General features: G+C 44.0%; 1 protein-coding gene across 3 annotated transcripts in view; it reads left to right on the top strand.

Moving 5' to 3' along the window:
* The window catches only part of LOC118385494 (erbin-like), a 117,234-nt gene that overhangs the window by 78,914 nt on the left and 12,224 nt on the right, over positions 1-26,096 (top strand). For 2 of the 3 annotated variants that reach the window (XM_035772675.2, XM_035772679.2), the window contains exons 8-21: positions 3,937-4,000; positions 4,207-4,281; positions 5,348-5,492; positions 6,039-6,111; positions 11,330-11,459; positions 11,649-11,764; positions 14,592-14,661; positions 17,332-17,431; positions 20,373-20,494; positions 21,461-21,634; positions 22,142-22,315; positions 22,430-22,562; positions 22,847-23,030; positions 23,472-25,011. In XM_035772675.2, the coding sequence (XP_035628568.1) occupies positions 3,937-4,000; positions 4,207-4,281; positions 5,348-5,492; positions 6,039-6,111; positions 11,330-11,459; positions 11,649-11,764; positions 14,592-14,661; positions 17,332-17,431; positions 20,373-20,494; positions 21,461-21,634; positions 22,142-22,315; positions 22,430-22,562; positions 22,847-23,030; positions 23,472-25,011 (3,100 nt within the window). The remainder of the gene's footprint in view (positions 1-3,936; positions 4,001-4,206; positions 4,282-5,347; positions 5,493-6,038; positions 6,112-11,329; positions 11,460-11,648; positions 11,765-14,591; positions 14,662-17,331; positions 17,432-20,372; positions 20,495-21,460; positions 21,635-22,141; positions 22,316-22,429; positions 22,563-22,846; positions 23,031-23,471; positions 25,012-26,096) is intronic. The other variant, XM_035772677.2, reaches the window with a different exon arrangement.

Raw genomic sequence — 26,096 nt, 5'->3', positions numbered from 1 at the left:
CACAATCATCACACTTAACGTACAGTAGCTGGCACTGCTATCGTCCTCTTTTACCACTTCACCAAATCTTTCCTCAACATTACTGTTCTGGCCCTCCCTTCTCTTTATTTTCAGCTCTTCATTTCACAGCTTTTCTCTTATTGAATTCAACTCTGACATTGTCTTTTTTTGCCTCTGGTTCCCAGAAGCATTTGGTGATTGGAATGAAGGCTATTTGGCTCGTGTACAGTTAGGCCCTAAAGCTTAGGCTTATGCACTAATGCCACATAACCTAAAAAAAAAAATGAAAGAGAACCTCAATGTAGCCTGTAGTTAGAACTTGCGCAATAATGATACATTCATGGATTTTTAAAAATGGTTTTCAACCAGCCCACCCTTGATCAACACAACATGTCATTACCCTAGACCCGCCCACCCCGCTGATATAACCGCAGGGACTGCGCGGGTTATGAGTTAACCCGCACATCACTAACATACAGTGCATATAGAAAGTTAGCCGCGAGCGGGACAACTTCCGGGGAAACTGGAGGGTGCGCAATTCAAATAAATAATCATAAATATTATGGATTTTAAACATTTATGTACATGTGTCTTATTTTGGCTGAAAGCTTAAATTCTTGCTAATCTAACAGCACTGTTTGATTAACAGTAGCTATTACTGTGAAAACATGCCATGCGATTGTTTGAGGACGGCGCCCCACACCAAAATATTTGTCCACCGGCACATGTTTCATGCATTCACAAATAATGATTAAATATTCACTTACTTTTTGATAATCTTCATCTGATTTGTCATCCAAATGGTCCCAGCTGTAACATGTAGTGTCGTTTTTGTTAGATAAAATCCTTCTTTATATCCCAAAAAGTCAATTTAGTTAGCGCCATTGATTTGAGTAATCCACTCGTTCAACATGCAGAGAAAGGAATCTGAAAATCTACCCCTAAACTTTGTTTCAACAAGTCAAAATACGTTTCTATTTACTCCTCAGATATCCTAAAATGTAATCAAACTATAATATTTCTTACGGAAAGAACTATGTTCAATAGGGAAATGATTTTAGCAGGTGTGTGATGTCTTCATGTCGCACGCAAACACGATTTTCCAAGACTGTCCTTCTGCTAAAACTGATATTTCTTATTTGTTTTTGAAGTTACAAGCCTGAAACCTTGAACATAGACTGGCTGACACCCTGTGGAAGCCATAGGAATAGCATTCAGGGAGCTAATTTTCTTACTCCTGCATTTCTAAGAGGATGGTCTCCAAAAATAAGTTTGAATAGTTTTTTTCTTTGGATTTTCTTCTTTCATATCTATTGTGTTACAATCTCCTACATTATTCTAATGTTTCTACAAACTTCAAAGTGTTTTCTTTCCAACGGTACCAATTATATGCATATCCAGGCTTCAGGGCCTGAGCTATAGGCAGTTTACTTTGGGCACGTCATTCAGACAGGAAGTGGAGAAAAAAGGGGCCTAGCCCAGCCCTAAGAAGTTAAAATATATATATATTTTTTTTACCCCTACAGGGCTACACAACCTACTCCACATTTTCAAAGTGAATGAATATTTTCCACAAAAGAATTACAAATAAAAATGAAATATCATAATTGGAAGTCCTCTGAGTTAATACCTGGTGGAAGCACCTTTGGCAGCTGGGAATCATTTGGAATAAGATTTGACCAACTTTGCGCAATTTTTAGGGCAACATACACTGAGTGTATAAAACATTAGGAACACCTTCATAATATTGAGTTGCACCCTTTTTGCCCTCAGAACAGCCTCAATTCGTTGGGGCATGGACTCTTCAAGGTGTCAACAGTGTTTCACAGGGATGCTGGTCCATGTTCACTCCAATGCTTCTCACAGTTGTCAAGTTGGCTGGATGTTCTTTGGGTGGTGGACCATTCTTTATACACACAGGAAACTGTTGAGCGTGAAAGCAGCGTTGCAGTTATTGACACGCTCTTACCGGTGTTCCTGGCACCTACTACCATACACCGGTCAAAGGCACTTCAACTTCTTGTCTTGCACATTCACCCTCTGAATGGCACACATACACAATCCATGTCTCAATTGGCTTAAAAATCATTGTTTTGCCTGTTTTCTCCCCTTCATCTCGACTGATTGAAGTAGAGTGAACAAGTGGCATCAATAAGGCATCACTTTCACCTGTTAAGTCTGTTATTGAAACAGCAGGTGTTCCTAATGTTTTGTATACTCTGTATATCCATTTGTTTTTGTCAATTTGCTCAAGCTCATTACATTTGCTTGGTAATAATTGATTGACATCAATATTATTTTAAAGCAGATTTGGGTCAAACCTGAGACTAGACCACTCAACATCTCTTGGAAAGCCATTCTGGCATGTCTTTACCTGGACTTTGCTCCTTTCATATTTATTTTGATCCCCAGTCCTTGCCGATGACGAGCATCAAATCAAATGTTATGCGTCACATACATGTGTTTTAGCAGATGTTATTGCGGGTGTAGCGAAATGCTTGCGTTTCTGTCTCCAACAGTGCAGTAATATTAAACAAGTAATATCTAAAGTAAATGAATGGAATGAATAATATATAACTATTTAGATGAGCAATTTCAGAGTGACAGAGTAAGATACAGTAGAATAGTATAGAATACAGTATATACATATGAGATGAGTAATGCAAAATATGTGAAGATTATTAAAGTGGCCAGTCATTTCAAGTCTATGTATATAGGGCAACAGCCTCTGTGCTAGTGATGGCTGTTTAACAGTCTGATGGCCTTGAGTTAGAAGCTGTTTTTCAGTCTCGTTCCCAGCTTTTGATGCACCTGTACCGACCTCACATACCCATTACATGATGCTGTCACCATGATACTTGGAAATACTCAATAATCAACAACATTGCATTCACTCCGTTACAGGCCTCTATGACAAAGTGAAAAGAAAGAAGCCTGTGTTTAAAATGTAAAAAATCCAATCCAAATAATCCATTCTGTTTGCAACAAGGCTGTTAAGTAATACTGCAAGACATCACAGCAAATAATTTAACGTTTTTGCCTAAACTACAGGGTTGGGTCAAATCCAACAACACAGAGTGAAACCCTATTTTATTTTCAAGTATTGTGTTGGCAGCACCATGTTATGGGTATGCTTGTCATCGGCAGGGACTGGGGAGTTTGTCAGGATCAAAAGTAATATGAAAGGAGTTTGAGGAAAACCGCCCTCGGTTTTCTGAAAACCTAATCCTGGGGTGGTTGTATTTTTCAGCAAGACAATTCTACAGATTTTAATGCCAAAGACATGCCAAGAGGTGTTGAGTGGTCTACTCTCAAACCTGACTTAAATATGATTGGAAATCAGAGACGAGGTTTAAATATTGCTGTCCGTCAATGATTCCAAACGTAATGTAATGTGCTTGAGCAATTTTGACATAAACAATGGATGTATGTTGCCCTAAGAGTTGTGCAAAGTTGGTAGAAGCAAATGATTCACAGCTGTAATTGCTGCCAAAGGTGTTTCCACCAATTATCTCAGGGGGATGGAGATTTATCCAATTATGTCAGTCATATTGTTTAAATTTTTTTTACGTTTTCTGTAACTTTCTTTCACTTTGAAAATGTGGAGTAGGTTGTGTAGATCTGTAGGGATTTTTTTGTTTATTTAATCCCTTTTCAGATTTAATTTTAAGGCAGCAAAATGTCAAGGGTGTGTAGGCTTTCTATAGGCACTGTGCATACACACTCACACAATACTCAATAATTAACTCGTCATACATTTTCTATGTATGTTTTGTATTCAATCTCTGTACGGAGATGGCGGCAATTTTATTTTTTAAAGGATTTCTAAGTAACCCTGCAGAATGGCAGGGTAATCCTTTGATGCTGCTGTTGTGGTTGACTATTCCTAGTTCCTTAGCTCAACATCAATCTCTTTCTCTCCCTCTCTTTCTGCAGAAGCATGCACAAGCTCACCCAGTTGGAGAGGCTGGACTTGGGGAGTAACGAGTTCACTGAAGTGGTGAGTGTCTCTCTGTCCTGCCCTCGGCTGAACTTCAGTCCTCTAAAGTCATTGGCTTCCTGAATGGTTGTAAATTAATTGAGCTCTCATTTCTCTCCCTTTCTGTCCCTCTCTCTGTGTCTCTCGCTCTCCCCACTCTTTCTCTCCATCCACTCTTTGTCTCACTGTTTCTCCTGACTCTTTCCCTCTCTTGCCCCTAACCCCAGCCTGAGGTATTGGAGCAGCTCACTGGAATCAAAGAGCTGTGGATGGATGGAAACAGGCTGACATTCCTACCAGGGGTAAGGTGATAAACTGCCATTCAACTCCCCACAGGCTTATTCTTCCTGTGCACCTTCACACAGTCTGTCCTGTCCTACAGTATGGTGGTAAAACATTCCCCAGAGACACAAACTGTGTGTTAACTAAAAAAAAAAAGCCAACATAGTACGATATTATTAAAGATGTTTTGCTCCCTGTCCAACGTCATAAGATTCATGTCGCTAATGACGAATCCACAGACCAATTCATCTGTTGGTTCGATGTCATTGTGTGATCCAAACAATTGTGTTTTGCTGTGGTTCGGCGTCATCAGTACGTGTTGCGTAATGCCTCTCGCTCTTTTTCGCTCATGGAAATGGCCAGCTTGTTTGGTAAATAGGTCATAATTAAAACATTAGCGCGCCGCAAGCATTTCGACAGCAACCCCGTAACCACAGGCTCTGCCTGGATTAGGATTACTGAATACCGCTTGGCCTCACTGTAGAACATTATTAAAGAATGCCTCATAAACCATGCCTAGGAATGCTGTGATGTACACTGCATTTCACTGCACTAGTGTTTGTTATAATGACATTGAAATTACTGTTTAATTAAGAAACCAAACGCTCATCAAAACACCATTCAGACCATTCTTTCTCCTTTCCTTTAGTCTTTCTTTCATTTCAATGAAAGCAGGCTCATATTAGGTTGTACTTTTGTCGATCTGTTTGTTTGTACACGTGTGTGTGTGTACACGTTTGACTATACTTCTGAGTACCAGAAGTCCTCACAAGAATACTAAACCAACAAAAATGATTTGAAGTGAGGACATTTTGCTATTTTAGGCTTCAGGGTTCGTGATAATGGGAATCAATATTTGGTCCCCTAAAGTCCCCAAGTATTGTAAGACGTGTGTGTGTGTGTGTGTGTGTGTGTGTGTGTGTGTGTGTGTATGTGTGTATGTGTGTATGTGTATGTGTATGTGTATGTGTATGTGTATGTGTGTGTGTGTATGTGTATGTGTGTGTGTGTGTGTGTGTGTGTGTGTGTGTGTGTGTGTGTGTGTGTGTGTGTGTGTGTGTACTCACACATGTTTCTGTTCTCCAGAGGCTGGGCACTCTGAAGCAGCTGTCCTACCTGGACGTGTCCAAGAACAACCTGGAGATGGTGGACGAGCAGATCTGTGGCTGTGAGAGCCTGCAGGACCTGCTGCTCTCTAACAACGCACTCACACAGCTGCCCGGATCCATAGGTGAGTGGCTACACACAGACTGTATATACCCACAGACCGAAGTGGACTTCCAGAAGCATGATTCTTCACCAAAGCAGTTTTCTGTTCCAGCCGCCATTTTTTAATTTATACGGTGATATGGTTTGAACATCTAAATATATGATAACATTTTACGGGAATATGTGTTTATGGCAGCCCTCTTGGAATTTTATGTCTAAGCATTCAGCTCTCATTCTGATGGGAGATACTTTGCTTTCCCATTAAATAAGATGAAGCAAATGCGTACAGCTGGATTCAGTAAGCAATTTATTAAGCCCCAAGCGATGGCCGTAAAGCCAGTTTCAGTATTGTTGCTGGTATTAATTATTAATCTGTTGCATTACTGTAATGCATACTCTTTTGGTGATCCAGCTGAGAATCAGAATCAATTTGTGTGTGCACTGTAGCAGTGTGCTGTTACCTAATGTATTATTTTATCTTTATCTCGCTCGTCCTACCGCCCTCTTATTCACTCTCTACCTCTCTTCTCCCTCCTCCTCCTTCCATCTCTCCCTCCCTCCCTCTCAGGCTCCCTGAAGAAACTAACTGCTCTGAAAGTGGATGAGAACCAGCTCATGTATCTTCCCGACTCTGTCGGAGGGTGAGTACTACTACAGCCATAGTTTTAAAACAACCAGACCAATCCTAATTGGTTCACATTGATCATCATCCAATCATGTCACAGAACGCTGCAGTACAGTACACCAATATAGGGCTAGGTTTGATTAATTGACCGAAGTGATTGTAGAGGTTGAGGTGTTATGCCCAATGATTTAGGTGATTGAACAAATCCTGACTGCTCTATTGTGGATGGGTGCAATGGTAATCCCTGACCCCAGGAACCTCCTAAAACCGTATTGACAGATTAAAGCCGCCATTTAAGTCTGCTTCGCCAATACTCAACTACTTACGACAGGTTAGGCCAGTTGTTGGCAGTTGACTGCTGTTTCCTGGTAACACGGAAGTCAATTCAGGCTGGGACTTGACCAAGTTTAGATTTGACCTCTGTGGAAGAAAAGGAAAAGTCACACACTCTAATTTACCAACGTAAGACTTGAACTCTGACTACAGACGTGATCATCTGTATGGAGCAACCAAGACAAATTACATTATTATTTTAAACCATCAACATAATATGTGTGGTAGCCAAATTGCATTTAAAGATCTTGGCAACTTGGTTTATAATTTTTCTGTATTCTTGACATTTTTCTTTTCTCTTTTTGTTTTTGTTTCCCAACATTGCCAATTAGCATGGTATCTTGTATTTCCTGGTCCGGGATTAGGAAAAGTTTCTTGGCGGGATTATAAATAAGTGATTGCAAGGGGAACCGTGGTTTAATCCCAAACCAGGATTGTAAAGCAAACTGATTAAATGTATTTAATCTTGTATTTAATTCAATTTTCTTTAGATCTTGAGTTGTGTTCGATGTCCTACACTCTTGTTTGTCCCTGGTCTTGACTTCTGAGCAGGGGAATCAGATTGCTCTTTTTACTCGGTTGCTATAGAGCAGGTATTCCCAAACTGGGTTATGTGCAATGCTGTCGGGGGTACGCCAAATACAAATGTGATTCACACAATTATTATTATTTTTTTTCCTTCACGTTTTCAAACAGTATATTTATTTTTTCCAACGGGGCTATAGATTTTGGATGAGGTATTTTTCTCGCCTGAGTAGTCTCGTTTCACTGCCAGAAATAAAATTAAACCATCTCGTGTTCAACGAAGTAACAATACAATGTAAATTACGGGTAGCCTAGTCAAATAATTAACATCCAATCACATGAACCGTTACTCTCTCACGGGAAACCTTCACTCTTGCTCAGACATTCAGAAACAAAACATGACAATTTGTAAAAATAAGCCACAAGTTTTCTGAGCGAGAATGAAGACAACTTTCGAGTAGTAAGACATGTATAAAAGCAACAGATGCCATTAATAAGAAGGGGCTAGAAGCGTCTTTTATGGTGAGCTACCGAGTGGCTAGAACAGGCAAGCACCATACTATTGTGGAGGACTTCATTCTTCCTGCTGCTGCGGATATGGCTGGGACAATGCTGGGGGAAAAGGCCCAAAAAACTACACAGACAATGCCTTCATCAAACAACGCTGTTTCACGACGCATCACTGACATGGCAGGAGATGTTTTGAAACAATTACTGCTTCGCATACAAGCCAGTGAATTAAATGCATTACAGCTGGGTGACAGACGTGTCGGGCCTGGCACAGCTCCTGGTATACGTCCGTTGCGTTTATGGGGGGTCAATTAAGGAAGACCTCCTCTTCTGGAAATCAGGACAACGTGAGAGGGTATTTTTTAAGTACTGGACAGCTTTGTGACATCAAATGGACTTTGGTGGTCAAGATGTGTTGTTTGTACTGATGATGCAAAAGCCATGACAGAGAGACATAGTGGAGTGGTAACGCGCATGCAAGCAGTTACTCCCTAACTCAAGCTGACGGACAATGTCAAATGTGGTACAGCGAAGCATCTGAGTGAGCTGGGTGCGCAACTATGCAGGTAATTTCCCAAAACAGATGACACAAACAACTGGATTCGTTATCCCTTTCATGCCCTGCCTCAGTCCACTTACTGATATCTGAACAAGAGAGCTTCATCTAAATTGCAAGAAGTGGTTCTTTGAAAATGGAAGTCACTGCCAGATTTCTGGATGGGGCTGCGCTCAGAGTTTCTTGGCAAATCGTGCTGGTAAGACACTGATGCCTTTTGCAACCACGTACCTATCCGAGAGTGGATTCTCGGCCCTCGTTAGCATGAAAACTAAATACAGGCACAGACTGTGTGGAAAATTATTTAAGACAGACTCTCTCCAATACAACTCAGAGTTATGTGCATCCTTTCAAGCACACCCTTCTCGTTAACCTGTGGGGAGTTATTCACCATTTTTGATGAACAAATAAGGTTTTATATGTAAGATGGCTAAATAAAGTGCCAAATTATTGGTTATTATTATTTGTGCCCTGGTCCTATAAGAGCTCTTTGTCACTTCCCATGAGCCGGGTTGTGACAAAAACTCACCCGGATTCTTATGTTTTAATAAATGTATAGTGTGTGTGTGTGTGGCAGGCTTACAATGATGGCAAAAAAACAACATTTTAGAGTGACCATGGTGCTAGGGGGGTACCCAGCTGGAGATTGAAAGTTTTAAGGGGTACAGGACTATAAAAAGTTTGGGAACATAGAGAATATAGGGAATGATAGAGGAGAACAACTTGTGTTCTAGTACTATCAGCTATTTTTATCCCACAGCCTGTGGTGACTGGCCAGCAAGCAGCAGGTCCATCATACTTTGCCTTTGGAAACACATGCATTTACATTTTTCATAGCGCAGAAATCCCCAGCTGCGTATGCAGCCTTTTCTCCCAGCTTCTCTGTTTTCAATAGAACTTTATTGTCCGTTTTTCTGCGAAATGGAGATTTGGAGATTTCTGCCTTTTCCCAACCCATGCATGCGTACACACACACACACATACTGAGGCACAGGGTCAGCTGCAGCAGGACACGTACTCAAAGCATGCGCTGACCAGCTGTTCAATGACATTTTCAACCTCTCCCTGACCCAGTCTGTAATACGTTCATGTTTCAAGAAGTCCCCAAGAGCGCCACGGTAACCTGTCTAAATGACTATTGCCCCGTAGCACTCACATCTGTAGCCATGAAATCTACAAAATTGTAGTTAGTAGCAAGTCTTTATTTTAATTGTTTTGAGATAGCCTATATGAAATCTAGCTACTTTTGAAGAACATGTTGTGCTCTAGAAATGAATATGTAACACTGTAAATACTTCAGTTTATTATAAAAGCTCAAATGTTGATGCGAATACCTGTCATTTATCATTTTACAAAGTCATTTGTGCAATATAAGTTTCAACTTTTTTTTGTGTGTGTAAAATCACGATTTTTGTTAGCGGCGTGCAAGTAGTTTTAGAATGGCCCACGACATGGTTTATGAATGTAAAATGTGGTTTTTATAGAAAGGTTTTTATTCGTTAATATGGATCCGATCCTTTGCCCTGTTTGGGCTCGAAGCCAGCTGTTTTCGCTGTAGTTATGGTGCAACCATGACGCTAACGAATCTGCACTTTTTTTCCCTTTGGGGCACTCAAACAATGGCACAGCGAAGCCTTATCATTACAACAATTATTTTCTGAGAGATATTCTTTTGGGTGCACAGTGTTCCCAAAATGAAACTGCTGGTCGCATGGCAACGTTTTTGGTCGCATATGCTTACTCTGTCTTTATCTAATGTAGCTTGCGTATAATAAGCGTCTGAAACTAGACCCCCCCCCCCTCCCACACACACACTGGTCTTGACGAGAAGGAAACAAACACTTTTGGGGTTCTCTTCTGCACTGTTCATCCAATCCAGTAAATGTGGAGGAGGAGTTAAGGTTGATTGTCGCCTTGATAACGTCCACTTCTAGTGACTCCCCATCCCACATGCGGGAGCGTAATCATCGCCTGACACTAATTAACAGAACGCAACGGACATAAATATCCCTAGAAATTATTCCTATTCATGAAAATCACAAATGAAATATATTGAGACACAGCTTAGCCTTTTGTTAATCACCCTGTCATCTCAGATTTTCAAAATATGCTTTACAGCCAAGGCTAGACAAGCATTTGTGTAAGTTGGTCACGGAAATCAGAAAAGCAATCAAATTAAATCGTTTACCTTTGATGAGCTTCGGATGTTTTCACTCACGAGACTCCCAGTTAGATAGCAAATGTTCCTTTTTTCCAAAAATATTATTTATGTAGGAAAAATAGCTCCGTTTGTTCTTCAGGTTTGGCTGAGAAATCACCCGGAAATTGCATTCACGAAAATGGCGAAAAATATTCCAAATTAGCTTCATAATATCGACAGAAACGTGGCAAACGTTGTTTATAATCAATCCTCGAGGTGTTTTTCAAATATCTATTCGATAATATATCCATCGGGACAATTAGTTTTTCAGTAGGACCGATTGGAGTAATGGCTACCTCTGTATTTTACGCGAGAATCTCTCTGGGAGCATCAGGTGATCACTTGCGCAATGTAGCCGCTTACGGATATTATTCAACGTAAATGCGTAAAACTACGTCACAATGCTGTAGACCCCTTCGAGAATACGGAGAAAGAGTAATCTGGTTGATAGCCCATTCACTCCTCAATAGGGACTCATTGGAACGCAGGGCTTTCAAAACAGGAGGCACTTTCGTATTGGATTTTTCTCAGGCTTTCGCCTGCAACATCAGTTCTGTTATACTCACAGACAATAACCGGAACATCCGGTTGTTGGGACCTCAGCGGAGGCTACTATGGCTCAACTCAAGCTTAAATTTCACATGTGAAACATCTATCCGCAGAATGTCTTTTTTGTATTAACACCATATTAACACCATATATATTTAGTGTGTGCTAGCTTGTATGCTAGCATGTGAAAAACAGAATAATGAGAACCAGATACAGTATGGAAGAGTTTTAGATATAGAGTAACCTCTTCTCCAGCGAGTCTTCCAGTCACAGAATAATCGCTCACTCTTTTTTTTCTAGATAGTTATGGTAGCTGTCAGTCAGAAATAGAACATTTGACGGGGGATAAAGATTCCAAGGACTGTTGGCTACTGTTTTATAGGACTTCCCTCACTATGGTATAAAGCTGTCTCCTGTCCCTCATGATAAAATGCCTCTAGAATGAATAAATCAACCAAAGCTCTCTCCACACTAAACACCTATTTTCTCTTCTCCTCTTCCTCTGCCTGTCTTCTTCCTTTCCCTCTGTTTCTTCTTCCTCCTCTTGTTCCACCTCGGTAGGCTGGCAGCCCTGGATGAGCTGGACTGTAGTTTTAACGAGATCGAGGCTCTGCCCTCCTCCATCGGACAGTGTGTCAGCATACGCACCTTCGCCGCTGATCACAACTTCCTCACACAGCTGCCCCCAGAGGTGAGCATTGGAGTCCCACGCAGTGTGTTTACGAGTGTCGGTTTGTGTTATTGTGTGCACGCTGTGCTGCGTGCTTATGTACAAAACATCAATTGTGTGTGTTTCACATCAGCTGGGGCCGGACACGATAAGTTGTGTGCTGATGTCCCATCCCTTTGTCCTAATCCCTCTTATCTGCACATCACTCAGATGGGCAGCTGGAAGAGTGCCACCGTGTTGTTCCTGCACTCCAACAAGCTGGAGTCTCTGCCCGAGGAGATGGGAGACATGACCAAGCTCAAGGTCATCAACCTCAGTGACAACAAGTGAGTCTCGCCTCCTGTCTCTACTCCTCCCGTCTCAGCCGGTTGGCAGTCCAGTCAGATTGTTGATGCATTCTGGAAAGCAGCCAGATAGGCAGGAGACCAGTGTTGATGGGACCTCTTTTAATTGAGAAAGTCTGTCATTCTTCATCACACAGTCTTATCCAGGTTCGGCGCAACTCTCCCATGTCACATCCCCCCTGTACTCCTGTTTGGGCCCTCGTCACCACCATCTCAACCCGCAACACTCCTTATCCCAGCTAAGATGTCACATCACCCCTGTACTCCTGTTTGGGCCCTCGTCACCACCATCTCAACCCGCAACACTCCTTATCCCAGCTAAGATGTCACATCACCCCTGTACTCCTGTTTGGGCCCTCGTCACCACCATCTCAACCCGCAACACTCCTTATCCCAGCTAAGATGTCACATCCCCCTGTACTCCTGTTTGGGCCCTCGTCACCACCATCTCAACCCGCAACACTCCTTATCCCAGCTAAGATGTCACATCCCCCTGTACTCCTGTTTGGGCCCTCGTCACCACCATCTCAACCCGCAACACTCCTTATCCCAGCTAAGATGTCACATCCCCCTGTACTCCTGTTTGGGCCCTCGTCACCACCATCTCAACCCGCAACACTCCTTATCCCAGCTAAGATGTCACATCCCCCTGTACTCCTGTTTGGGCCCTCGTCAACACTCCCTATCCCAGCTAAGATGTCACATCACCCCTGTACTCCTGTTTGGGCCCTCGTCAACACTCCCTATCCCAGCTAAGATGTCACATCCCCCTGTACTCCTGTTTGGGCCCTCGTCAACACTCCCTATCCCAGCTAAGATGTCACATCACCCCTGTACTCCTGTTTGGGCCCTCGTCACCACCATCTCAACCCGCAACACTCCTTATCCCAGCTAAGATGTCACATCCCCCCTGTACTCCTGTTTGGGCCCTCGTCAACACTCCCTATCCCAGCTAAGATGGGGGGGGAACGTTAACCACATAAAACATGGATTACAAATGAGGCATTGTTGAAAATATGACTGCAGTGCAAATTAATCTGTAGTACTAGTGGGGAGGAGGCAGCACATTTGTCAGGGTTGAATGGAGAGTCACAGACGCTGCAGGAGAGGCTACGCATATGCTCTAAACCCCCCTCCCCCAGGGAGGCGTCACACATTTCCACACACAGTATTTACTTTACTTAGCCTGGTTCACATGCAGCTGAAAGGGAGATGTTTATGAATAAAACAAATGGTTGAACATCCATATGTGGTACCATGGCAAAAGCCCAAGCTTCACAGCATCACGTTAAACCCAATCTTTAATCCGTGGAACTTGACAACACAATGTATTACGGCAACTTTCGCTTATGTTGTTGCTGTGAACATCACTCAAATCAATTTGATCTCCTCTAACTTTTCCCATTGGTTCTGGTGTTCTCAGAGGGTTTTCATTGGAGCACTCGAACAGTCGAATCACCAGTTTAACGCAGTAGTTAAAATGGGTACCGGTCTACCAGCTGCTCCCTTTATTGTGCAAAGCCACTCTACTGTTGCCATGTGGTGCCTTGTAAAACATGTCCATCCAGCTTATTGGAACCAGCGCTGGCACCAGAGCAATCTCTCTCTGCTGCGTCCGCCACCAAAGTGGATTATATAAGGCGCTGAAGAAACACACACACACACACGCTGTGTGTGTGTGTGTGTGTGTGTGTGTGTGTGTGTGTGTGTGTGTGTGTGTGTGTGTGTGTGTGTGTGTGTGTGTGTGAACAATGGAGAAAAAAATCATCAGAATGCATTCCCCCACTTTGCACACACTTACCCGGAGACCCTGGAAGTAAATCATTGGTGAATAATGATACAGGAGTTAAAGCCTTGAACCAGGAAGATAACTTTTAGACCAGGAAGATAACGTTTGGACCAGGAAGATAACGTTTGGACCAGGAAGATAACGTTTGAACCAGGAAGATAACGTTTGTACCAGGAAGATAACGTTTGTACCAGGAAGATAACGTTTGTACCAGGAAGATAACGTTTGGACCAGGAAGATAACGTTTGGACCAGGAAGATAACGTTTGGACCAGGAAGATAACGTTTGGACCAGGAAGATAACGTTTGGACCAGGAAGATAACGTTTGGACCAGGAAGATAACGTTTGGACCAGGAAGATTGAGTGGATTGATTTCAGAAACTCACAAAACCTCCATCAGGAATTAATAGGGGTTATTTCCAGGTGTTTTTCCAGGCATGGCCACAGACGGACTAGCCGCTCTAGTCCTCTCACTGCCAGCAGCACTAAATAGATTTTTACCATGACTCAGCAGTAACCCTGTAACCTGCTGTAAATGAGTTCCTATCCTCCTGTTTATTACCCCGGGACCACTTATTTCTCATTCCCACTTTGGCCTTGGAGACACATTTGACACAGCACCTGTTTCCTACCTGTTCAAGATGTAATCAAATCAAGCTTTATTTATACAGCATATTTCAGACATGGAATGCAACTCGATGTGCTTCACAGGAAGAAACAAATAAAAATCTAACTGGAAAATCTTTACGACACAACAAACATAAGAGGATAGTGTATCCGATTCTCTGTGCACTTTAAAAAGTTATCCTGTAGACGTATTTGGGCATTATTAATATCGGACAGCAGTATCTGTACAATTAAGTGTGGTTTAAGTTAAGTTGTTATGGATGCGTAATATTACAGCCTATTCGCTAAATAGTGCTTTTCGTTGCCAGTTGATATCTGTCCCATATCTTTCTCAGGTCAGTAATGTGAAGGGTGACTTTTTAACTGTAATTCTTTCTCTGTTTGTGTCTCCAGGTTGAGGAATCTTCCCTACAGCTTCACCAAGCTCAACCAGATGACTGCTATGTGGCTGTCTGAGAACCAGGTGTGTACACAGCCTCTTGGCTTACACCTCAACTAAGGTGCTTTCGGTGCTTTGTGCTGTATTCCATATAGGCTTATTTCTTTAAATCTCTGTTCATTGTTTGTATGAAGGTGCTTGTTGTATGACCCTGTTGGGTCAAGAGCCTCCCTGCGGTGTCATGAGAATTGTAATCTGTAATTGAATGACACACACACACACACGTGGTCTCTGAGATGTTCTCAAACGTGTGGGAGCCAGTGCACTTCCATGTCGCTCTACTTCTCAAACGGCGTAATAAAACATGTCAAACCCCTACAGTAACTTCCAGATACCACGCCATGGCATATTTAATCTTGTGATTATTTACGCCTAACAATCAGCCAATGCTGACGGAGGCATCGATAGCTTTACCCACGGTTACCTCACACACAATGGTGGTCATTGTGGAAAGCATGGGGATTGGTGGTCATTTTCTGGGGCAAGAAAACGAGCGACCCAAGTATAGTGGTGCAACCCGACAGCTCCCGACAGCCAGCCATGGACTAATCCCGTTGGACACAGTACAACCCGCCAAAAACTCAGATTAAACGTAATAAAACACTTCCATGGCGTCTAATCCTGCAGACACACCATATGGCACAGAGGGCCTTTCTCCAAAGCTGAAAACTAAAAGCCGCTGACCGTTCGCTGTGCTGAGAACATTTGACCGGAGAGGGAGAAGTGCTCTCGAAAACAAAACAAGCATGTTTTGGTTGAGTGGCTTCCAGTGCATTCAGAAAGTATTCGGACCCCTTCCCTTTTTCCATATTTTGTTACGTTTTACAGCCTTCTTCTAAACTAGTTTAAATTACTTTTTTCCTCATAAAACTCCGCACAATACCCCATAATGACAAAGCGAGAACGGGTTTTTAGGATTTATTGCAAATGTATTAAAAATTCAAAACAGAACTTATTTACCGAAGTTTTCAGACCCTTTGCTATGAGACTTTAAATTGAGCTCAGTTGCATCCTGGTTCCTTTGATCATCCTTGATGTTTCTACAGCTTGATTGGAGTCCACCTGTGGTAAATTAAATTGATTGGACATGTTTTGGAAAGGCACACACCTGTCTATATAAGGTCCCACAGTTGACAGCTCATGCATGTCAGAGCAAAAACCAAGCCATGAGGTTGAAGGCATTGTCCGTAGAGCTCCGAGACAGGATTGTGCTGAGGCCCAGATCTGGGGAAGAGTACCAAAACATTTCTACAGCATTGAAGTTCCCCAAGAACATAGTGGCCTCCATCATTCTTAAATGGAAGAAGTTTGGAACCACGGCCAAACTGAGCAATCTGGGGAGAAGGGACTTGGTCAGGGAGGTAACCAAGAACCCGATGGTCATTCTGACAGAGCTCCAGAGTTTCGCTGTAGAGTTTGTTGTCCTTCTGGAAGGTTCTCCCATCTATGCAACACTCCACCAATCAGGCATTTATGGTAGTGGCCAGATGGAAGCCACTCCTCAATAAAAGGCACATGACAGCCCGCTTGGAGTTTGGCAAAAGGTACCTAAAGACTCTGACCATGAGAAACTAGATTCTGAACTAAACGTTTTTTAAATACTTGGCTGCAATGACACACTTCGTTATCTAGCCACCTTGTTCCTTTCTTTTAGCATGTGCATCTAGAAAGTACACCATCATGCTTTTGGGATACTTGTCTTTCAGATTCCACAATGATTCTTTAGTTGTGGACACTACATCACCACACTCCCTCTCTTGCTCTTGGTCCTCAAGTCACCTTGATTTAGCACCTGTGTTTTTTTTTAAATCAGTTTCGTTATGAAAATATGTATTAACTCCATGACAGTAGCTAAAGCAAGGGGCTATAGCAGCACACAAGTAGACTGCAAATGCATGCTGGTCCGGGCATGCCCTGAGCTCGTGAAGGGAGCGCTACTGGAGCGAAATTGGGGAGGGCGAGAAGGCTGACACTCCAGCCTTTGGGAGTCTCGCTCCAGTCAAGTTGGGAACGCTCCGCTCCAACTCCTCTCACATACTGCGGAGTCATGAGCGTCTCGTCATTAGATACACATCTCTGGTGTAAATGGGAAGGTGCAAACAGCACAGAAGGAGCGAAGGAGACGAGACCAAAAAGACAACACGAGAATTAGCGGACATAAAGGCACATAAAAACAAAAAGATGACTTGATTCTTGCGATACGGGCATTTGGAAAATCACGTAAAAACATACATTCAAATAAATTTGATATATTGCCCAGCCCTACTCCTGCCACACTAGATCTCCTCCAAAGAAATACAGCTCTGATCATCTCATAATGTTACTGTCCAAAGGCTTTAGTAGGTTTGGAAACCAATGATGATTTCCACCAGTGAATGTTTGTTACTAGTTACCACAGCCACAAAACCATACATTCCGCCTATTTCTACAATTTCTCTTAAATTGTGATTTTAAACCTAACCTTAACCACACTGCTAATTGTATGCCTAACCTTACATGAAGACCAAAAATGCAAATGATTGTTTTTACTTTGTGGCTGTGGTAACTTGTGACAACCCCAGTGAATACATATTCAGAAAACTATTACTTGGTCAAGAAATGGCATTTTCCTGACAGTTTTCATAAGCCATGAGGATGTTCAACATTTCCTCTTATAGCACGGTCTTATATGGTCTCTTTCCCCTCCCCCCACAGTCGAAGCCCCTCATCCCTCTGCAGAAGGAGGAGGATCCAGAAACCCACAAGACAGTTCTCACCAACTACATGTTCCCCCAGCAGACCAGGACAGAGGACTGTGAGTACTAGACAACCGAGTCTTAGACTAATACTAAGGCCTACTATCTGTGGGGTAGGCTCTGTTCACTTTTACAATACATCCTACACTAGACAACCTAGACCAGCCCCCAAAAAAAAAAAAAAAGATTTATAAACTTAGCAACGAAGAAAATATTGTTCTCCAGTGATTAATTGAAATACCCACATCAAGCCAAGACATTGAATAATGAAACCCGGATACACAACTATTATAATCAAACAGAAGGTTTGATTGTCATCAATATTTTATTATACTGTGTAGGGTAGCCCATCCTCCAAAGTGACTCTTTACACTCTATTGAAAAGATGTTATTGTCTTCTCAGACAATCAGCCTTCTCTGTGTTGTTCTTGCCATCCTCCATTGTCTAACACCTCTGGGTAGGTTCTGGTGTGGTAACATCCTGAAGGTTAACAAAACAGTAATGCTATTGGTCAACAAAGCAAATTTGGAATCCAAGCAACTTTATCAAGGGGTCTTGGTTACATTGTCCCTTTGTTCCTGACCTGGTTGAGAGAATGCCAAGAGTGTGCAAAGCTGTCATCAAGGCAAAGGGTGGCTACTTTGCAGAATTATCAAATATATTTTCATTTGTTAAACACTTTTTTGGTTACAACATCATTCTTTATGTGTTATTTCATAGTTTGTCATCTTCACTATTATTCTGCAATGTATAAAATAGTAAAAAATTAAGAGAAACCATTGAATGTGTAGGTGTGTCCAAATGTTTGATGGTACAGTGTGTGTGTGTGTATATGTATGTATGTATGCATGTATGCATGTATGCATGTATGTATGCATGCATGCATGCATGTATGTATGTATGTATGTATACATATATATATGTATACATATATATATATATGTATATATAAATAGCCAGGGAGTTGCAAGGTGGTTGACCTAGACTAATACTAAAAAGATCTGCTGTAGGCTCGGTCCTGTTCAAGCATCTCGACAATGCATCTCTCCTCGAGGTAATCACGGATCTATATAGTATGCGTTTATAATATAATATATAATAATAATAATAATATATGCCATTTAGCTGACGCTTTTATCCAAAGCGACTTACAGTCATGTGTGCATACATTCTACGTATGGGTGGTCCCGGGAATCGAACCCACTACCCTGGCGTTACAAGCGCCATGCTCTACCAACTGAGCCACAGAAGGACCGTTTAGATACACGAATGTCACGTTTCCCCTCCGAATACGTTCATCAATCGAATAGAACTGGGCCACCATCGATGTCAGTCACGGCCTACTCTGAGGAGGAGGAGGACCGTGTAGAAACACTATCCGTGACCCCTCCCACTCTGCATCTGTTACCTTGGGCACTACCTGTTACCCGGGGCACTACTTGTTACCTGGGCACTAGGTGTACTGTTACATCAGTTAGCCAGCCTGCTCTCTCTGACCTCCTGTTGGCCGAAGGATACTACAGGTTAGATATTTAAAAAAATATATATATTTTCTTTAGCTGATTTAGCTTGACATTTTGAACGGGGCTGGGTGGACAAGGCTTGTACTTTTGGGACAGTTCCATTTGTTTCCTTGCGCCATGCAAGCTAGATCAAGTGCAAAGAGAAGCAAAAACATTGACTTTCTCACCTATTACTTTTTTTTCTATAGTGAACAAACAGAATCGGTGTTCAGGAGAGCCACAGGTGCTCTTGGAGGGGAAATAGTGAATCCGTTATCAGTGCACTGCTTTTGCGTTACAATTTGTTTTTGTGGCACCCGCCAGATCTACTCAGCCCGTTAATTGGGAATGACCAGGGGTTGTCAAAAGTGTTGTGGAAGCCGCATAAGAAATCCGAGCCATTTTCAAGCGCAATAGCGGCAATTTCATATTTTCTGCACCACAAATAGCAGTCGGATCAAATTACCATGAAGTCTGACACAGCGGCTGTCTGGTGAAGTTGCAGGGAAAATTAAATCTCGTGAAAATACTGAAAATAAGCTGCTACATTTTATGTTACTTTTGGATTTAAAAACGGACCACTGAAGGAAATATGGTATTCAACAGTGAAATGCTTACTTACATGCCCTTAACCAACAATGCAGTTTTAAGAAAATACCAAAATAAAAAAAGTTAATAACAATAGCGAGGCTATGTACAGGGGGTACCGGTGTTGAGGTAATTAAGGTAATATGTACATGTAGGTAGAGTTATTAAAGTGACTATACATAGATAATAACAGAGTATCAGCAGTGTAGAAAGTCTGGGTAGCCATTTGATTAGATGTTCAGGAGTCATATGGCTTGGTGGGTAAAGCTGTTTTAGAATCCTCTTGGTACCTAGAACTGGCGTTCCGGTACCGATTACCGTGCGGTAGCATTGAGAACCATCTCTGACTAGGGTGGCTGGAGTCTTTGACAATATTTAGGGCCTTCCTCTGACACCGCCTGGTTCCTAGATGGGTCCTAGATGGCAGGAAGCTTGGCCCCGGTGATGTACTGGGCTGTACTCACTACCTTTTGTAGCTCCCATTGTTTGCCTAGACAGATGTAAATCTCCAAAATTGAAACGAAATAGATTCTGGAGGAAGAGAGACTAAAACGTCTTAATCTGTTTCCTAGCAACACTACTTTTGTACTACTCTGAAGTGGAATCTTTGCTTCGAACATGACTGGGCTAAGCTGTCAAAAACAAACAGAATTCCCACCAGTTTTGTCAACACTATGAATTTACCTCACACGCACATTTTTTGTGGCTATCAAGTGATATTGATACCGCATACCATGTGGTTCGGGGGGGAAACTGAAAAACCTACTAAGGGACAATGTTTTAATTAGTGGTACATAACTGCTAAGGTTTCATATTTTATTCAATTATTTTATCTCTAGATGTATGTTTAACAAATGTCATTGTAATTCTGCATAAAGGTTGACGTTTGGTTGTCTTTCTCCTCCCCAGACATCCCCAGCTCTGACAGCGAGAGCTTTAACCCCTCCCTGTGGGAGGAGCAGAGGAAGCAGCGGGCCCAGGTGGCCTTCGAGTGTGACGAGGACAAGGATGAGAGGGAGACGCCTCCGCGGGTCAGTACCCCACACACATGCATAGACACAAACAAGCACACAGCCAAGAAAAACAAACTCTCTTAACTTGCCGTGCTATAGATTGGAGCTTGCGCGGATGACAAACTGAGGGTGACACTATGCAAATGCAAGCTAATGAAAGGAGATGACAAACGATGTCCATTTGGCCCCGTTGAGAACCAGGGTCAAATAACGCTGCTCTGTACTCTCATTGCTTTTGCACATTACACAGTTCTCATTACTAAGTTGTTAAGGCTGTTAAAACACTGGAGCAAGGGTTACAAATGGGCTTTCTGGCACAAAAGCAAGCTTTTTTTCAATCTCCTCTTCTTATAATGGAAAATCTAGGTTGTGTACCAACTGGCACCCTATTCCCTATTTAGTGCACAGTATTTGACCAGAATCCATAGGGCTCTGGTCAAAAGTAGTGCACTGCAAAGGGTAATAGGGTGCGATTTGGCACGTAGCCTAGATCTGTTTTGTCATCTTGTGCTTCAAGCTACAACCCATAAAAGATTGGCCTTTCCCTTTGTCCCTTGTATTCAAGAGAGATGTGTGTGCCTGCACCCAAGTTCTACAGAATTTCCATTTAGTAGTTTGGTGTCTACTGTCTCGTTGTGAAATGGAAGCTGCCTGAAGCTCATGGTGCGGTGGTTTTGAATCATTTCCTTCCCACCAATTGTGCCGTCTCACACTGTCTCCCACTGGCACAATATGGCCGCCTGGCTGCAGTGTCTCTCCAACAGACTGAGGGGGCTGGCCTGCCGGGAAGAGGCACACCGCCTTTCAAACGGTCAGTCTGACCGTGGCGTCACCTCCGCTTGGCAGGCAAACCCAACTCCCCCTCCCTACCAACCTCCTACCCCGTGGTCGAGGGACCTTCTGTGATCACTGGTTTTAATGTGCGTGTCGCGCTCTCTCCACTATGTGCACGTGTGTCTGTGACGTGTGTGTGTGTGTTTCCAGGAGGGCAACCTGAAGCGCTACCCGACACCATACCCAGACGAGCTGAAGAACATGGTGAAGACGGCCCAGTCAGTCGCCCACAGGCTGAAGGAGGACGAGTCAGGCAACGAGTCAGGGAAGGATGCCAGACCTAGCGAGCGTAACCATGTGGGAGTGCAGGACGTGGGAGTCAAGGTTGGCCTCCATCTGAGCCCTGTTGTCTGGAAACACTGGCAGACATGCAAACTGCACGTACACACACACACACACACACACGCACACTGTCTAGTCTAGTTTCTAGTCTTCTGCTTTCCGTAAATACAACAAACAACTTGTATACAGTGTATTGCAGGGATCAACTAGATTCAGTTGCGGGACAATTTTTTAAAAATAAAATCACCCGCGTGCCTCCAGTTGAGGAACCCTGTGGTGTTGTATTGGACGATTGCATGAGAGAAAATAAAGACTGCTCCACATGTCCACAAGTATTTGCAAATATTTTCATTTGATTTGATATGTTAAACATAATATATTGGAAATGAGTGGAATTTCCAATCAGCCGTAATAAACCTGAGATCAACAGGAGTTCGCGGTTGTGTTAAATGGGTAACAAATAACAACCTAATAATGACTAATTTTTTTTTGTGTAATAGAAACACGTCTCCTTTATATATCCTTCTGTTGTTTTGGGGTTTTAACCAGGTGATTGAGGCTCCCTGTGCCAACGGCAAGCCAGTGGAGATGGAGCCCAAAGCGCCTGTCTGTGTCCAGGACTCCACGGCACCCCTGGAGACCTCTGAATCCTACAACTCCCAGAAGACCTCTCTCCGAACCTCCGACAACACCAGGACCATGAACCATGAGGACACCCTGGAGGTACGCTACTACGGAAACATGCTACACACCTCGTTGGCCATACACATTATGACCCTTGCACATTTATTTTGTGATTTAAAAAATAATAATAAATAAATGTGTGTGTGTGTCAAGTCTTTTTCTCTGCAAGATTCCGAGGAGCTTTCGTCTGAGGAGGAGGAGATGAAGATGGCGGAGATGAGACCTCCTCTGATCGAGATCACCATCAACCAGCCCAAAGTGGTGGCCCTAAGTAAGAACAAAAAAGGTACCACCCAGACCAGCGGCTCCTTGCGGGATTCACCACCACTAGAAGTAGTACATGGCTAGAACGCTGGTACTTAACTCAAGTTAGAGTTTGTCCATATCTAACAAAGTTGTTACTTATGGACAAATCCTAATTTGAGTTAAGTACCAGCGTAGTTGTATGTAGTATTGACACGTTTGTTACATCATGGGGACACCGCTTGGTAGTACACCCCCGAAATTGTCGTAAAGCCCGTCAGAACAATGTGTACACGCTGACCGAGTTCTCCTCTCTTCGTCTGACAGATGACGGTAAAGACGCTGACTCGTTGCTGGACGAGACGGTGGCCAACAGCAATCAGAACAACAGCAACTGTTCGTCCCCGTCGCGCATGTCGGACTCTGTGTCTCTGACCACGGACAGCAGCCAGGACAACTCCCTGTGCACCCCCGAGAGAGAGGCCAAGATGCCCTTCCTACCAAAAAGCAGGTGGGCGCAGTATGGTTCCTCTCTAGGTTTCTTGAGGATGGAGGGTGTGATTTCCTTGCTATTAGGTGTGCTCACACTCAATGTAAATAAGCCAGTGGGATTTCCTAGTCATTGGGATGTAGGCCGGGGTTCCTGCTAAGCTGCGTGGTCGTCTGTTTGTTTCCTTATTTATTTATTTATTTAAATTACCTTTTATTGAACAAGGCGAGTCAATTAAGAACAAATTCATATTTTCAATGACGGCCTAGGAACAGTGGGTTAACTGCCTTGTTCAGGGGCAGAACGACAGGTTTGTACCTTGTCAGCTCGGGGATTCGAACTTGCAACCTTTCAGTTACTAGTCCAACACTAACCACTAGGCTACCTGCCGCCCCCTTATACTCTGTATGGCACAATACTCGTCAACAACAACAAACCAATATGTTGCGCTTCCTGTTCCAGGCAAGAGGATGTAAACATGAACCAGCGGAAGGAGAGCACCCCTCTCCTCCAGAACGGCAATGGCTCAGCCACGTCCCTGCAGGCCCTCCTGAAGACCCAGCAGGGCTACGAGTCCAAGCCCGAGAAGATGGTGGTTGACTACGACCTGTCCATGGAGAGGCTGGCCTTCATCGAGAAGGGCAACAACAACGGCATGGGTGACGCCTACACCAAGTGGGACCAGATCAACATGAATTTGGCCAAGCTGCCGCCTCAGCCGGACAACATGGTGGTCCAACCGGACGACCGCCCGAACGGCTCAAGCGCCAAGGAGGACTTTAACCACTTGCCTCCCCCATATAACAATGACAACTCTACGGCGCCCATCACGGACCACTTGAAGAACGGCAACCAGCTGGGCGACCACTTCAATAGCCACTCCAGCGAGGGACTGGCTGTGTCACCTATGAGGGTGGACTCTGCCACGTCGATGGTGCGGACGGCTTCTGCGGGCGTGACGGCCAGCAGCAACATGTCTCTGTCTCGCAGCACCGAGGAGCTGTCCCCGGAGAAACGATGCTCCCCTCCTGTAGTGGCGAAGGCTCAGAGCATCACCAACATCGAGGCCGGGGGGATGAAGCTGTACTCCTTGGATGCTGAGGGGGGCTTCTATGAGGGTGGCGTTGTGAGCAGGATGGCCGGAGCTGGCCCGGGGGCCCAGGGCCAGAGCATCGTCCGCAGCAAGTCAGCCTCCCTGCTCAACGACCAGCCCTTCCAGGTCTACTCCGGTTCCTCAGCTTCCTCCTCCGACCTACTCTCCAGCTCCTCCAAGCCTCTCGTCAGCACCGGCCGCTACCCCGTCCCCTCTGGCATGGCCATGGGCCCGCCGCCCCAGTACAACGTCCAGTACTCCAGCAGCACTATGCCCAAAGACGGCCTGTGGACCCAGAGGACCCCCGTCCTCCCCGACCAGGGCTTCCTTCCTCCGCCCCAGCATTCTCTGGCCAACACCAACTACTCCAACCGCAACCAGGCTCCTCCCTACCTCCTCCAGGCCCAGCAGAGAGGCCCGCCCACGGGGCCCACGGGGCCCGGTGATATGTGGGCTAAGGAGAGACACCTGCCACTCGTAGGTCAGCCACGGAGCGGCACCCTTCAGAGGCAAAGCAGCAGCAGTTCCTCCATGGGGGACCCCCGGCGCATGCAGGTGCCCGAGGGAGAGTACATGACGTACAGGGACATCCACACCCTGGGCCGGGGGCCGCTGGCCGTGGCTCAGGCCATGCAGAGGCCTCTGTCGGCCCGTACCTACAGCATTGACGGGCCCAGCACCCCAAGGCCCCAGAGCTCCAGGCCACAGCCCCACGAGCTGCCCGAGAGGACCATGTCAGTCAGCGATTTCAACTACCAGCACGTCAGCCCCAGCAAGAGGCCCAACGCCAGGGTGAAGTCTGAGCACTCGTTGCTGGATGGGCCGGGAGGACCGGGAGCAGGAGGAAGGGTACCGGTGGACTGGAGAGATCAGGTGATGCGTCACATCGAGGCCAAGAAGATGGAAAAGGTAGAGTATTTGATGAATATTTAATGAGCAATCCATTTGATTGTACTTTCCATTCAGTATGTTTAATAATAGTCTTAATTGCCACTAAGAGAAATCCAGTATGATATAAAGGCATAGCCACGATAAGAGGTCAAACATGGGTGATATGGACAAAAATCCATCTCTCTCTAAATTGACTGAATTATCGCAACGATAAAAAGTGAATACCATTAAGTGCACCAGTTAATTGTCTATATTATCTTTAAAACTACTACTATTACTTTGAATATGGTATTTATTCAAGCAATAGCCCATATTAGCCCATATTAGCAGACTTATTTAATTCCTAGTAAAGGCTACTTATCATTATTGTCGCAAGCAGTAAAATGTCCTCGATAAATGTCGGTTTGGTTGGTGCCGATTTGTACATTTTTGTTTTATCGTCCCAGCTCTAATAGAGGTCGCCTGTGTTTTTGATTTAGAACGTGTTAAGATCATCACACTGTTCTGATGTCAGCGGCCCAGGTTGTTATGAGGTCCGTTCGATTTGATCACGTCATTGCCGAGATGACCTCTCACCGTCCATTCAGAAACCTCATGACCCACATCATAGTGGCGTTTCTGTTTTCACTCTCTTACCTTCGTTACTTGTCCCATTCCTCTGCGTCAGTTCAGAATTATGCAAAGGAATGGGACAAGTAATGAAGACGTGGCTCCCCTACGGTCCCTTGGTACCACCGGTTGAGGGGGGCTACAGTCTGCATTCTCCTTGTCCACTTCATCACCACAGTGTGCACCTTTTTAGAACGCAGACATGAAAGTGACGATGTCATCGCAGACTGTTTAATCAGCGATGTGACTTAGAACGAGGAATGAATGGCCTCCGTTTGAAAAAGAGAGATTACTCACTTGATCCTTAATTAGTCGAGGCCCGTCAGAACAGACCGAGGAAGACACGATGTGGGAGATGCCATTTAATCACTTGTTCACAAGCGAGATTCGTCTAATTTTATTCCATTTCCTTCCTAATTAAATCGTAGAGCATCAACTCGCTACGTGCTGAAATCTCCTTGAAGAACACAACCACGTTAACAGATTCTGTGGTC

Source organism: Oncorhynchus keta, chromosome 6, assembly GCF_023373465.1.
Source record: "Oncorhynchus keta strain PuntledgeMale-10-30-2019 chromosome 6, Oket_V2, whole genome shotgun sequence".
NCBI lineage: Eukaryota > Metazoa > Chordata > Actinopteri > Salmoniformes > Salmonidae > Oncorhynchus > Oncorhynchus keta.
The sequence above is the reverse complement of the archived record's forward strand: the minus strand, read 5'-3'. Positions and strand labels throughout refer to the sequence as shown.